We start from the raw sequence: 15,185 nt of genomic DNA, 5'->3' as shown, positions 1-15,185 counted from the left end.
CCTGCCTGGTTCAAACGATTCTCCTGCCTCAGCCTCCCGAGTAGCTGGGATTACAGGCATTCGCCACTATGCCTGACTAATTTTGTATTTTTAGTGGAGATGGGGTTTCGCCATGTTGGGTAGGCTGGTCTCGAACTCCTGGCCTCAGGTGATCTGCCCACCTCAGCCTCCCAAAGTGCTGGGATTACAGGCATGCACCACCATGCCCGACCTTTCAGTCTTTCTTAACACGACTTACATTTCAAATAGTTTTAGCATACTACCTGATTATCATACAAGTAATTCTGTACACTACAAAACATCTAGGATTCTGTAGAAAGAAGAAAATGTTATCTCTAATTCTACCACCCAAAGATTATGACATTTTGGAGAATCTCCTTCCACACTATTATCCTATTGGATTATTTGATCCCTAATGACATTTAATTCAGTTCATGCACTTAAGTTTTTCTTAGTGTTTACCCTATTGAAAACATTTAAAATTTAACTAAATATGTTAATAACATCATTGATTGGCCAGGCGCGGTGGCTCACGCCTGTAATCCCAGCACTTTGGGAGGCCGAGGCGGGTGGATCACAAGATCAGGAGATCAAGACCATCCTGGCTAACACGGTGAAACCCTGTTTCTACTAAAAATAACAAAAAATTAGCCGGGCGTGGTGGCGGGTGCCTGTAGTCCCAGCTGCTCGGGAGGCTGAGGCAGGAGAATGGCGTAAACCCGGGAGGCGGAGCTTGCAGTAAGCCGAGATCGCACCACTGTACTCCAGTCTGGGAGACACAGCAAGACTCTGTCTCAAAAAATAATAATAATAATAACATCATTGATTAATCTGCAAGCAGAAGATGAGTCCCCTCATGGTGTGATGTTCCCCTTGGGAGAAGGATGTTTCCTATTTCCTTTGGTTGACTGTGTTTTCTGGAAGAAAAAAAGTGGTCACTGACATTACCCCCAACCAATGATGTGATGACTTAAATGTCTAAGTCCAGCATGGAGTTTAGAAGAGAGAAAGTTACAGACTAGCTTACAATGCACAGCCAGCCCTGTCCTCCAGAAAGAACACCAACGTTGATTTTGCTGAGACAGAAGCCCCCCAGTGGGTTCAGCTTTTTGAGGCCCTGAAGGAGGGGTTGTAGGCTAGTAGTCCAAGTGTTTTTCCTCAGTAAATAGTGCCACCTTCTGGTAATTCTCTTGCATTAGGTGCACAGTTTATAAACCCCTAGGGATGGCTCCAGCGCTGCACCACCACAGCTGGAGGCTGATGTTTTCCATCATTTCACCCATCAGGCAGCCAAATGTAAGCATGAGCCATGAGAGTTCTCATGGCCAGAGCCGTGCACAAAGCAGGCAGGCCAAGCATCCAGTGCTGGTGGCCTTGCGTGTGCCTATAGGAAAAGCGCTTGTCCAGAACCAGGCCGCAATTTGACTTCCACCTCCGCTGCTTTATAGCCTTGCAGCCCTGAGGAAGGGGCTTGCTCCCCAGCCTCCAGGCGCCTGCACAGAATTGGCCTGGAGGACGAGTACCATTTCGTAAATCCTCAGCGCACTTCCCAGGGTCAGGTATCGTGACCATTTTATCCTCTGACTTTCTGACTTTGGATTTGTCTCTCTTTCCAGGTAGATGAAGAGTACAAGAATCCTCACACGGTAGAACGAGTTCCTATGGGGAAGGTCCCTCATCTGTGGGGCCAATCCTTGTACATCCTCAGCTCGCTATTGGCAGAGGTAGGGGGCTTAGTGGCCTCACAGACTGGAAACCATGTGATTGGAGGTGCAGGGAACCCCGGAAGGGCATAGGGACTCTCTGCCAGGGGTGCGTGTGGATGTCTTTTGCATCTTCATGCGTTTAAGGTCAACTGGACCGTGTTGGCTCCGGGGCTTGACTCCTGGCCTTGACTCCTGGCCTTGTGTGTCCATATTTCCATTAAACCAGCTCAGGTCCATGAGGGCCCAGCACTCCACTTCATCCCCTGCCAGCATTCCTCCTCTGTGGCTAGAGTCTGTTCCAGTTGATGGTCAGAGGAGCTGGAAGCTTCTCGGCCAGGATTGTTAGCACATCTGATCCTAGAAGATAAAAGATTTGGGAAACGACTAGATTGGCCCCTAGCTGCCCCTGCCCCAGTCCTAGGCGCAGGAAGCACAAGGACCACAGATTTCTACAGAAAGAGGCGGTGGGCCGGATTTTCTCTGGTGAATTTTGTGTCAGGTGTTCCCCCGCAGCACCCGCAGCACCCTTGCTTCTGCAGACAACTGCCTCTTGACTCCTTTCTTTTTGTTCAGCATTGACTTGTCCCCAGGCTTTTGTTTCAATATGCAAATACTTTGGAGCCATCTCAAATGAATCTCCCAGTCCTCAGTGTGAGTGACCTTGTCAGATGGGATGTTGTTCCTGAGAGGGTCCTGCCCAGCTGAGTGCTTGGGCTGGACCCCGAGGAGGCAGGAAGGGGAAGGAGCCCAGGGAAGGGCTGAGGGGCTGCCAGGCTCTAGTAAAGGCAGAAGGGGCGGTGGGTCAGCATGCCACCGGGTTCCTAGAGTGTCAAAGCCCAGGATGAAAGGTACCACTGTGGAAGCAGCCCTCAGGAACTCTGCCTGCTGAGCTGGAGCAGTTGTTTTACAGGTACCTCAAGACTCGCCAGTGTCATGGTCATGTCCTTGGAGTAGGGGCTGTGTCTTCCACTCCTGTCTTTATCAGTAGGGAAAATGCATATATCTCCTTTGAAAGCCAGCCCTGTCTCTCACTAGTTCTCTGACTCTATGCAGGTCTCTAATCTCTCTGGGCTTCGGTTTCCTCATGTGTAAAATGAAAAGTTGGACTTGATCATCTCTGCGATACCTTGCAGCTCTGATTTCTGTATCAGTGAGATGGGAAACGAGTAACTCCCCTCCCCTGCTTTCTCCTCTCTGATGTAAAGGCTTTCTCTGGGCCCAGCACTAGGTCCAGTTCCTCCTCAGAACTCCCAGAACACCTTGATCTTCTCTCTCAGGGCTCGGATCATTTGTAGAAAGTGCAAGGAGGTACATATTCAAAGAGAATACTTTGCAAGGGAGTGGGGGTGGGGAGACCAAGTCCCCACTCAGCCACTTCCCTTGGGTCATTACCTTGGTTTCCCCACCTGTACAGTGGTGGGGTAGTGTGGGGGCCAAGGTGTTCCCCTAAAGGTTTGATGAAAAATCACTGACATAAGGCAGATTGATTAATAAGAAAAAAGGGCATGCAGATGTACTCAACATGTATACACAGGAGCCTTCAGAATGAAGACCCCAAGATCTAGGGGAAATTTTCCATTTTTATGCATAGTTTCAACAAAATATGGACAGCTGTGTAGAAATGTGATTAGACAAAAAGGGCCTGATCGAACGCTAATGGACCAAGTAGGGAAACCCAGCGAGGCCTTTCTGTGCAGAGCTCCTTACTTCTGGGGGTGTGGCAGGACCCTCCCTGGACTGGGGCCCTTATGACCTACAGCCAAACAAGGTATGTCAGGGAATTTTTTATGGCCAGTTTTTACAGAGAATATTTTAGGTTTTGTGGCTGGCTTTGGGGAAAAAGGATTCTGGTTTCTATACCTGCCTTGGGGAAGAAGGATTCTTGTTTCTGTGGTGCCTCCAGAAGAATGGACTGAGAGAGGGAGGCAGGAGAAGGTCAGAGGAAAACTTTTGCTACTGAGGCTGCTGCTGAGGTCTTCGTTTTGGGGATGTTGTTTTCTGAGCCCCAAAAATAGTACTTACCTGTCAGGAGGCATAAATGTGACGGTGCACATACAGTGGCTCAACACAACGCCTGGCATGTTACTGAGAGCTCAGAAAGTATTGGTTATCATTCTTTTTGCTCATACAAGATGGTGGCATATTCGATGAGCCCTAGAGAGCTAGGTGCAAAAATGCAATATGTCTATCAGTGGCAATTTGAATGGCGTTACTCTGTTTCACAGAAAATAAGCAATTGACTCGAAAAAATATAAAGAAAAAAGTCTTGACTATGTTGAGCCCCAACATATTTCATTTTCACACTTCAGGTTAAGATGAAATCTTAGTTAATCAATATTTCATGGTGTTAATAATGCTCCTCTTTTCCATAGGGATTCCTTGCCACTGGTGAAATCGATCCCTTAAATAGAAGATTTTCCACTTCAGTCAAACCTGATGTTGTAGTACAAGGTTTGTGAGCGTGTTTACTATTCATATTTAACTTTGTAAAACCAATGTTATTTTAATTCAGATGGTTGCCTAGTTTCTTATTTAATTTTTTTAAAGTGTGTATGTGCCTATGCTTTAGCATGTAGCAGTTCTGTGAGATGCGTTATATAACTCAGTGGCTCCCAAAGGCAACAGAATTCTTCCCAACCAGAAAATGACTTTCTACAAAGCAATTGTTTTCTTGAATATAAACCTTGATTGCAACTGGGGCACAAGTGGTTCATTGCTTATCATTTTTCATCATCGTTATTCTTTGAAAAATAGAGCCTAAGTCTGGTGAAAACTCAGAATCCAACTGAGGGTCATTCATTCCTTCCTTGGAGTCCTGACGTCTTTCTGCCTTTCACCTGTGTCCATCTTTCCTCTCCCTCCTCTCCAGCCAGCCCTTCTGGAGAGGGAGGAAACCAGCCCGGGCTGCTGCTGCCGTCTGCCTAGCCAAGTGATTTCACGCTTCTGTGCCTCAGGGTGCCAGGACTTGAGCTCCCTCACTGGGGCTTCCTAAGATGTACTGAGGCTGCAGTGGGGAAAGTGCTTGCTGTAGTGCCTGGCCTGTGGTGTGCGCCCGGGTGGAGCAGTTCTCTTCCTACCTTCCCTCTTAGGGAGGACCTGGCAGTCCAGGAACATTCTGTGCCCTGTAGAGCGCACCAGCTAATGCCATAGCATGTTGTGTGTACGCTGTATTGCCCCCGAGGCTGTACATTTCTTAATGACAAGGTCCATATCATTCTTGCAGTTTCTATGTTGATTGGCACATACGCACCCATATGTTGAAAACAGTGATTGAACAAATGACAAGCATTTCTGTGTGGCCACTGGCTCATTTTGCTTTGGGAACTCATGCTGTGGTGAGATGAGCTGATATCACCCAGTCAATAGAGCCATGAGATAACCTGTCACAGCATTCTGATTAGGTAAAGTTTGTGATGATCATCATCGCCATGTTACACACGAGGCTTAGAAGTTAACCTGCTCCCTTAAGGACCCACAGCTGGCAGCTGCAGGTGTGAACCCATTCCTGACTTCCAGGTGGACTGATCCAGCTGGACTCCATTGTCCCTGCTCTAAGCCAGAGCATGTCCTGCTAATTCTTCCCTTGAATCTATTAAGACCGTTTTTCCAGCTGCAGTCTGGGACACTTTAATGGGTGTTGACCAGCATTTGTTTAATAGAATAGTGTAGAAATTCCCAGAAGGGCAGGCACAGAGTAGGGGAAGTGCACTTTCAGAAACTTTGCCACATCCAGCTGCACAGATCATGAGGCTCCCAGGTCTCCCCCAAAACCACCGCACTTAAAGGAGTTACTCCTACAGAGAGTGGCTGCTGGCGTTTCGATAAATGTGGATTCAAGTCATGCCTGTCATTGGAAGCTTTAGAAGAGACAGGTGTTAAGGGAAGCCACCCAGCCAGCCCTGCATGGCTGATGTTCCCATTTCCGGAGGGCCTGGGAGTTTAGGTTTCAGTCCACGTGCAGCTGTAACTGGCCAGTTGAGCATGCAAGGCTTCCCTGGGGGCTTGTTGTGAAGGTCAGATGAGATAATGGATATTAAAATACTTGAAAAGGCATCAAGTGCTATGTAAATATAAAGAGGTGACACTCAGCTCTCAACTGCATGTGTATGTATTGTACATTCCGGCCCCATCAGCCTGTGAGTACAGTGATTGTACGTAACAGTAGTCAATCCTGCACTGCCCTGAGCCTCTCCAGCTCCCAGAGGACTCTGCCACAGCTGGACATGGCACCAACCTTTCTCCCTGTGGCCGTGCTCCCCTTTTCCAGTCCCGTCCCTGTACTCCTTCCCTTTGCCACAGCACTGTCCCTTCTCGGAAGGCCAGCAGTACTAGTACAGCAGGTGCAGCCTAGCCGATCCTGGGTGGTCCCTAGTGACGGCCTCCCTCCTCCATGGGCCGCCAGGTCTCAGGCACAGTCAGCTCCCTGCCTGATGCAGAGCTAGGTGCCCAGGCTCTCCCACTAGAGATGGGGCCCAGGCCAGCCCTGGGGTGCTTTTTCCCCACCAGTGGGACCCTGTGTGGGAGTTCTGAATGGGCCAGGCTGCTCCACTACCACTAGTATCCCCACTCACAGACCCATTTTACCTTCTCTAGAGGGAAGGATGTCCCCTCAGTCAGAGCATCCCCTGCCAGTAGGCACACCCATCTTACTCTTCTTTTCCCCCGTCCTTTGGGAGCAGGGGCACAGGCTTCTGGCATCCCGTAAGTGGAGCTGTTTCCACTCCTGACCCTGCACAAAAAGGGACACCAGGCAGGTTTAGAATAGATGCAGACCCAGAGAGAGGCAAGACATTACTTGAGATGGGGCATTTTGGCTTGGGACTTATTGAGGACAATTTCTAGAAGTCTCCTATCAGACTATCTCGCACATTGAGGGTACTTGATAAATAGGCATCAAGGTTGTTGAGGGGTGGCAAGGACAGAATGGGGAGGAGCAGCAGGACGAACACTGTCATTTCCAGAGCCAGTCATTGCATGGAAGAGCATGCTAATGTGTATGCCAGCAGGCAGAAGAGGGCAGTAAGGAACACGCGTCCATGTGAAGAGATAAGAGTCATAAGCTAACACTCATTCTGTGTTCTTGTTCACAGTTACTGTTTTGGCAGAAAACAATCACATTAAGGACTTGTTGAGGAAACACGGGGTGAACGTCCAGAGTATCACGGACATTCATCCAATTCAAGTTCAGCCGGGCCGGATTCTTAGTCACATATATGCCAAGCTTGGTAGGTTTGGGGAAATTACCTGGGCCTTTTGGCATGGGGCATCTCAGTTCTAGATTTGGGGTCTGAGGGAGACTGTGATATACATAAGTTCTAAAGACTTGGACAAAATACTAAAGCAGGCGGTTCCACCGCTTCGATGTGAAGAGGAACGGGCGAACCTCTTCACAGCACGTTCTCACACCCGTTCAGTGGGCACCATCGCAGGTGGCCAAGCATTCACCGGATCTGTTGTAAAGTAAGGAGCCACCTTGGAGAATTTACAATTGGAAAAGTCATTTGTGTCTTGATAATGTTTCTCATATTTACCTTTAGTATCAGAAAATGCTTATTTACACATTAAAATGGGAGGAGGTTCTCTACGCTTTTTCTAGAATCTGACTTTGTTTACTATTATGGCTCAATACTAAATAAATCAAAAGTAAATGTTCTATAGTCCTTTTAGTAGTTTTATTCCATGCAGTTCCAACCGGGTACTGTTCATATACATTCATGAAAAAAAGAGGGGTGGGATTTGTTTTAATATGCGCTTCGTGCCATTTTAAAGGAGGATGATGGCAGTAGAAGAACCAAGCCCCAAAGTGGGTTGTCTAATCTAGAAATAAGCTCAGTCTTATCCTGAGTTGCCTGCATTACTTGTTACCATATTTCCTCTAACTCCGATTTCTCTTTTACTTTTCAAACAGGACGAAATAAGAATATGAATTTGAGTGGGCGACCGTATCGACATATTGGTGTCCTTGGAACCTCTAAACTATATGTGATTAGGAACCAAATCTTTACTTTTACACCCCAGGTGAGGAGAGCAGGCCAACGAGCATCTTTTTTTTTTAAGTTCTCTTTGCTGTCTGGTAAGCTTTTTTCCTCTGCATATGACAGAATTCTGCATGCATAGGTTCAAATAGAGACATATGAAATGACATCCAGTGCCTAGTACAAGTCTGCCCGTAGTAGGTGCTCCGTAAATGCTGATTGAGACAGGTGTGCCATCACTTCCGGTCATGAATATTAGTGAAATTCAGACTGCTTTAGAAGTTTGCTGTTGACATGTCACTTGACTCACAGCCCTTGTGCCCCTAATCACAATCATCTCTGACCCTTGTGCAAGCTGTCAGACCTTCTCTGTAACATACAGCCAGGCTGATTTTCTGGGCACACCCCCACTTACCGGGCTACTGAGTATACTGATTATGGAACTTATCTGCAGAGCTTTGGTTTCCAAAGAAAACTAGTCCTGTGGAAGTACATAAAAAATGTTTTTCACTGAAATCTTGTGAGCTATTTCCCTTAGTGACAAATTTCAGTCCAGAGCTAAGCATGCACTAGTCCAGAGGCCAAGAGAACAATTTGATTTGTTCTCAACATCAGGCAGCAGTGTCTTTAGTTGACATTAACCGAAGCCATCAATCAGGTAAACAGAGCGTCCACCTCTCACCTGCTCATAGTGCCCCCACTTGGAAAGCATTTTCGAACCCATAGCCCTGGAAGGAGCAGGAATTAAGGAGTTATTGATTTGCTTTCAGAGACAGTGGTGTTGGGCAAGATGCTTAAATCCCCATCTGAGGAGCCGAAAATAAATCTAGCAGTGCACCTCTCCCTTCTACACTACAGCGACAGCTCACAGGCAGGCAGCAGACTGATTTGTCTGATCTTGAGCAGGGCAGCCCCATGGCTGGGTGGATTGAAACCAGTACTGAACCTCTTGCCTGGTAATAAAACCCCAGGATTAGTGCTGAGCTGAGTTGTCAGCTGGTGTTTCCAGGTAAACAAAGGGTGGCCGTTTACCCAGCCTCTTCTGACTTTCAGTTCACCGACCAGCATCACTTCTACCTGGCCCTCGACAATGAGATGATCGTGGAGATGCTAAGGATCGAGCTGGCCTACCTGTGCACCTGCTGGAGGATGACGGGCAGACCCACGCTCACCTTCCCCATCAGCCGCACCATGCTTAGTAACTCCAGGGATTTCAGCAGGCTCCCTCCTGCCCCAGGGGTGGTTTGGGCTCTTACAAATGTTTAAAATGGCTCCCATGGGCAGAACTAAGCACTGAAGGGGCTTCTTAGCAGTTTGGTTTCTTATCTCGGGAATCTTCTATGCCAGAAATATTTTAATTAGATGGTGTTGATGAAAATGTTTCAGTGCATAACAGGGGAAAAAAAAGTCTTCCCAGACTAAACTAATTCATCACTTTTTTTCCTTAGCAAATGATGGCTCAGACATTCATTCTGCTGTGCTTTCCACAATTAGAAAACTAGAGGATGGATATTTTGGAGGAGCCAGGTAATTTGTGATTTAAAAAAAAAAATAAGAGTAGCACTGACCTTTCTTAAAGTCCTTTGCTGCCCTTGTCCCGTTTTTCATATTGATTGTTGAACCTAAAAGCATGCAGTTTTAGAGTAAGCAGCAAGGTAACACTTCTCTAATCCAGTCTCCCACGTGAAACTTGACTCATCTCTGAAACAGCACGCGGCTGGTATCTTTTAAGCTTTACTTGCACCAGGAGGCCTCAGACATAGGGAGGTGAACCATCAAGTCCCTCTGAAACGTCTGTTCTTGGAACGCATGTATGGAATTTTGTGTATGTTTCTGTTAAAAGGTGTGGAAAGAAATACTCAGTGCCTGGGATCCGGCAGGTGCCCAATAAACGCTCCTTGCACTGACTTGAATATGCTATCACCTTAAGATTCATTTGCAGGACTTGGCAAATTCCTTAGAGCCCTTAGAGCAGAGCACCTGAATGAGTCTGCGTAGGTCACTGTCCGCTCACCCCTGTGGAATGAGCCCCCTTCTGGTTTACAGGCCCCAAGTAGGGCAGACGCACCCAGGCATTATCATCTTGAGTGATACAGGGCTTGCCCTCCAGGAATACTGCTTCCATTTTTGTGCCCTCTGCTGTTACAAGGCAGAGGGCTTCTCTGTAGTGTCTATTCTCTCATCTTCCTCTACCCCCTAGGATATACCAGAAGGGCCCCAAGAGAACACTGTGGACCAGGCACGGGGGCTCACACTATAATCCCAGCACTTTGGGAGGCTGAGGCAGGCAGATCACCTGAGGTCAGGAGTTTGAGACCAGCCTGGCCAACATGGCAAAACCCTGTCTCTACTAAAAATACAAAAATTAGCCAGGCATGGTGGTGCACGCCTGTAGTCCCAGCCACTCGGGAGGCTGAGGCAGGAGAATCGCTTGAACCCAGTAGGTGGAGGCTGCAGTGAGCCAAGATCATACCACTGCACTCCAGCCTGGGTGACAGAATGAGACTCCATCTCAAAAAAAAAAAAAAAAGAGAATCTCACGTGTAGCCCAGTGTAGCTTTTCCAGGACTCAGGGAGGCTTCTGTTTGGTCCCTGATAGAATGCCAGTTGCTAAAACTTTTGGAGTTGAAGTCGCCCTTTCTTCTCATAGCCTCTCACCCCAGGGACACTGCTACCACAGCAAAGTCACTCATTTTTTAAAAATTATGGTTAAGCACCTTGAAATCGCTCCCAGCATGTGGGGGTGGACCTGCAGAACCTCAAAGCCCAGGCTGTCAAACCCAGCTTCCAGGTTTCATTGGAACTGTGCCCAGCCTAAAGTGATAGGGCCACTCAGGACTCCTACTCCACTCTGGGGATGGCTTCCCCATCGAATTCCTTCTAGAGGGAACCTGACCTCTTCCATCATAGCACCCCTGGCCCTGTGTGACGGTGTTTCGTGGTAGGGACTCATAAATAATAGAACGAGTGTGCCCAGAGAATCACTGCTTCTGAGCCAGTCATTTTGGGGAGAAAACAAAACAAAACATTGGGTTGGTTCTGTTTAAAAGCAGTTTGTTCGATATGTTTTGTCAAACTGTTGGTTGGTTCAGTAAAATAGATTCTTATTTGTGTTGGGAGTAAGAAGTCAGTGTGATTCATTTGGCTTTTAATATGCTGTGCGTGTTCGCTTCATACTTGCTATTGAATTTTTGTTTGAATGTCTTGGCTGACCGCTTATATGGGGCAATCTGCAGAGTAATATATGTATTGATTCCGGCAGAAGCACCACATGGTTGTGCAGAAGTCTCTCAGTGATTCATAGTAGAAGGTTATCCACACACTACCTGTGTCCCTAACCCGGTGTCTTCTTGGCAGAGTAAAATTAGGGAACCTTTCGGAATTTCTCACCACATCGTTCTACACGTATCTGACTTTCCTGGATCCAGATTGTGATGAGAAGTTGTTTGATGATGCCAGCGAAGGGACTTTCAGTCCTGATAGTGATTCAGATTTGGTAGGATATCTGGAAGACACCTGTAATCAAGGTACGGCTTGAAATGCTTTTGTGGGTAGTTCGCTGAATTTATTTAAACTTTAGTATTGTGATAAAATTGCCCTAAGACTCAAATACAGACAATGATTGATAATTAAAAACAAGGAAAAATGAAACAAAAAAGAGCCTTCTGAAACTTGCATATATTAAAATGAATAAAATGCCAGTTTAAAAACCGAAACTGCAAATGATGTCCTTGAAAGTGGGGCATTTTTAAACCTAGAAGGACAAAGAGTTTCAGGAATGAGGACTTTTTTTGTTTTTTTTCTTCTCTCTCTCTTTTTTTTTTGTAATTGTTGTTGTTGTTGTTGTTTGTTTTTGAGACAGGGTCTCACTGTTGCCCAGGCTGGAGTGCAGTGGCATGATCATGGCTCACTGCAGCCTCGATCTCCTGGGCTCAAGCAGGCCTCCCACCTCAGCCTCCCAAGTGGCTAAGACTATAGGCCTGCAGGGAAGCATCACCATACCCAGCTAATTGTTTTATATTTTATAGGGATGGGGTCTCCTTGTGTTGCCCTGGCTGGTCTTGAACTCCTGGGCTGTACTGATCAGCCTGCCTCGGCCTCCCAAAGTGCTGGGATTATAGCAGGAGCCACTGTGGCTGGCCAGGAATGGGGACTTTGCACAGAATACATACATTCTGAAGACAGAAACATACTGCTTGAATTTTCAAAGGAGTGGTAAAATGATCTAGGTTTGGTTGGATATGAGAGATGAAACCCTGTGGATATAACATTTCTCATTCTGAATAAGGTTTTGAGGTGATCTGTTTTTCACTTTTAGATAGTAGTTGGAATTAGGACTGGGAGTTCCATAAGGCTTAGCTCACTCATGACAAATTAAAACAAAAAGCCCAGACTTCGGCTGCTATCCTTCAGGCTGTCTTACATATGATTCAGTTCATCTGGGAGGACGAGATGTAAACACTATCTTGACCGGTATTTTTTTTTTCCTTGAATGAAGTTTTTCCAAACAGTAAACTTCTACACACATACATTATCTCCGTAAATCTCTTCTTACTCTTCGGGAGTGAGTGGGAGTGCAAATATGGATATCTCAATGTTGTCATCTGCTAAGCCTACTCAGTGCTACTTGCTACCTGTGGTCACTATTGTGCAGCCATATTTCTGCAGCTTGGTTTCATTGGCTCTTTTTCTTGCTTGTCCAATTACAGAAAGCCAAGACGAACTTGACCAGTATATCAACCACCTTCTGCAAAGCACATCGTTGAGGTCGTATCTGCCTCCTCTTTGTAAGAACACAGAAGACCGCCATGTCTTCAGTGCTATCCACTCCACGAGGGACATCCTTTCTGTGATGGCAAAAGCAAAGGGTTTGGAAGTTCCATGTATGTTATTAACTCTTTTCTGCCTGTTAAAATACCTTCTTTTATCAAAGTAATGCAGGGACATAATTTAAAAGCCAAAGAATCCTAGAAGACAACAAAATGCCCCCTACATCCTTCTACTTAGAGGTAACCACTTTCAACTCTGTTAGCTCTTTCTTCTGGTATATACATATCTCCATATTTCTCAAATAATGTGTGCATACTGCTGTCTTCATATGCATTGACTTGATTCGGTACCTGTTGACTTTTGATTATGTGGGTAAGGATCTGGCTGTCTTAAATCACCACTCTTCTGCTTCACTGCCCCTAACCCACCACGGAGTTAAAGTTTAGTTAAATCAGTATTCACTCTTTATATCATTGTATGTACGCAAATATTGTTTCCAACTGAGCATTATAGTATACTCTGATTATATTCCCGTTTTGACTCTTTGTTTTTTCGAAAGGTAAAGTTGCCCTGGCTTTTCATTTGCTTCGCTTTCTTTCTACATCTCCCAGTGGCTTCGCAATACAAATTTCCACAAGCTCAGTCGTATCAGTGAATCTCTCCATTCCACTGCCTTTCTTAGAGTCCACGAGTCTCCTTCTATCTGGGCTGACTGCGCTCTAGGCCTGTTCCCTGCTTTGTCTCCTTAGTTGGATTCCCTGGTTCCTGAATCTGTTGTGTTCCCCTTTCTCAATGTATTCTTCTGTTTTGGTGGAGCACATTCTAGAATAGTTTCAGTAGGTTTCAAAAAAAAAAAAAACAGTGAAGTGGAAGAGGGCATGGTAGTGACAGCTCTCAGCTTGCTTGTTTTGAACTGCACTGCCCTCTGCCCCCTTCTGGCTTGGTTGCCCTCAATGTCTGAGGTGCTTTTTACCCTGGGATCTTCCCTGGAGTCTTCCTTTACTTGTCTCCTGAGATGGCGCTCCTGTGTTCTGTATCCCAACTCTTCTTTCTTGGTTCACCCTTACTTTGATAGAGGACATGCAGTAGTTTCCTGAGACACAGTACACAGTGGGTAAAATTGTTGAAACCTTGCCATTATTAAAATGTCTACAAATGTTTTAGACCCATTTGAGAGTTTGGCTGGGTATAGAATTCTAGATTGAAAATACATTTTTTTGGCTGGGCGTGATGGCTTACACCTGTAATCCAGCACTCTGGGAGGCCGAGGCGGGCAGATCACTTGAGACCAGGAGTTTGAGACTAGCCTGGTCAATATGGTAAAACACTGTCTCTACTAAAAATACAGAAATGAGACAGGTGTGGTGGCCTGTGCCTGTAATCCCAGCTACTCGGGAGGCTGAGGCAGAAGAAGCAGTTGAACCTGGGAGGCGAAGGTTGCAGTGAGCTGAGATTGTGCCACTGCACTTCAGCCTGGGCGACAGAGCAAGACTCCGTCTCAAAAAAAAAAAAAACAAGACTTTTTTTTTTGCAGATTTTTGAAAGTATGACTTATTGTCTTCTTGCTATCAGTGTGTTGGTGTTGCTGTTGAGAAATCTAAACCCGGCCAGGCACAGTGGCTTATGCCTATAATCTGAGCACTCTGGGAAACTAAGGCAGGAAGATCGCTTAAGTCCAGGAATTTGAGACCAGCCTGAGCAACATAGTGAGACCCCCGTCTTTAGAAAAAATAGTCAGGCATGGTGGCACATGCCTGTAGTCCCAGCTACTTGGGAGTCTGAGGCAGGAGGATCACATGAGCTCAGGGAGGTTGATCACACCACTGCACTCCAGCCTGAGTAGCAGAACAAGACCCTGTCTCCAAAAAAAAAAAAAAAGCCCATTCTTGCATTGCCATAAAGAAATACCTGAGACTGGGTAATTTATAAAGAAAAGAGGTCTGATTGGCTCAGGGTTCTGCAGGCTGTACAGGAAGCATGATGCTGGCATCTACTTGGCTTCTAGGGAGGCCTTAGGAAGCTTCCAATCATGACGGAAGAAAAAAGGGGAGCAGACACTTCTCATGGTGACCGTAGGAACAAAAGAGAGTGGCAGGGGGGAGTGGTCACACACTTTTAAACAACCAGATCTCAGATGCCTTGTGAACTCAGAGGAGAGCTCTCTTATCACCAAGGGGATGGCCCAAGGCATTCATGAGGGACCCACCCCCATGATCCAAACACCTCCCACCAGGCCCCACCTCCAACACTGGGGATTACATTTCAACATGAGATTGGAGTGAGGCATTCAAACCATATCAGAAATCTAAACCCATTCTGATTTTTGGTTTGTTTGTTCGAGACAAGAGTGTCACTCTGTCGCCCAGGCCAGAGTGCAGTGGCACGATCTCAACTCACTGCATCCTCCACCTCCTGGGTTGAAGCGATTCTCCTGCCTCAGCCTCCCAAGTAGCTGGGATCATAGGCACACACCACCATGCCCGGCTAATTTTGTATTTTAGTAGAGACAGGGTTTCACCGTGTTGGCCTGGCTGGTCTTGAACTCCTGACCTCAGGTGATCCACCCTCTTGGGCCTCCCAGAGTGCTGGGATTACAGGCGTGAGCCACCGTGCCCGGCTCATTCTGATTTTTGATACTTCAAATATGAGCTATTTTTCTCTTTGAAAGTGTTTAGGGCCGGGCGCGGTGGCTCAAGCCTGTAATCCCAGCACTTTGGGAGGCCGAGGCGGGCGG

The 15,185-nt window shown here is 46.6% G+C and overlaps 1 protein-coding gene across 4 annotated transcripts in view; it reads left to right on the top strand.

Annotated features, from left to right (window-relative positions):
- Nucleotides 1-15,185, top strand: part of PHKA2 (phosphorylase kinase regulatory subunit alpha 2) — a 63,116-nt gene that overhangs the window by 21,793 nt on the left and 26,138 nt on the right. For all 4 annotated transcript variants that reach the window (XM_017862136.1, XM_017862135.1, XM_017862134.1 and 1 more), the window contains exons 9-16: nt 1,617-1,724; nt 4,079-4,157; nt 6,797-6,931; nt 7,615-7,724; nt 8,735-8,879; nt 9,130-9,208; nt 11,039-11,208; nt 12,391-12,564. In XM_017862136.1, the coding sequence (XP_017717625.1) occupies nt 1,617-1,724; nt 4,079-4,157; nt 6,797-6,931; nt 7,615-7,724; nt 8,735-8,879; nt 9,130-9,208; nt 11,039-11,208; nt 12,391-12,564 (1,000 nt within the window). The remainder of the gene's footprint in view (nt 1-1,616; nt 1,725-4,078; nt 4,158-6,796; nt 6,932-7,614; nt 7,725-8,734; nt 8,880-9,129; nt 9,209-11,038; nt 11,209-12,390; nt 12,565-15,185) is intronic.

Source organism: Rhinopithecus bieti, unplaced genomic scaffold (assembly GCF_001698545.2).
Source record: "Rhinopithecus bieti isolate Rb0 unplaced genomic scaffold, ASM169854v2 scaffold_63301, whole genome shotgun sequence".
In the NCBI taxonomy this organism is placed as follows: Eukaryota; Metazoa; Chordata; class Mammalia; order Primates; family Cercopithecidae; genus Rhinopithecus; species Rhinopithecus bieti.
This window is presented reverse-complemented; position numbering and strand designations above follow the sequence as displayed.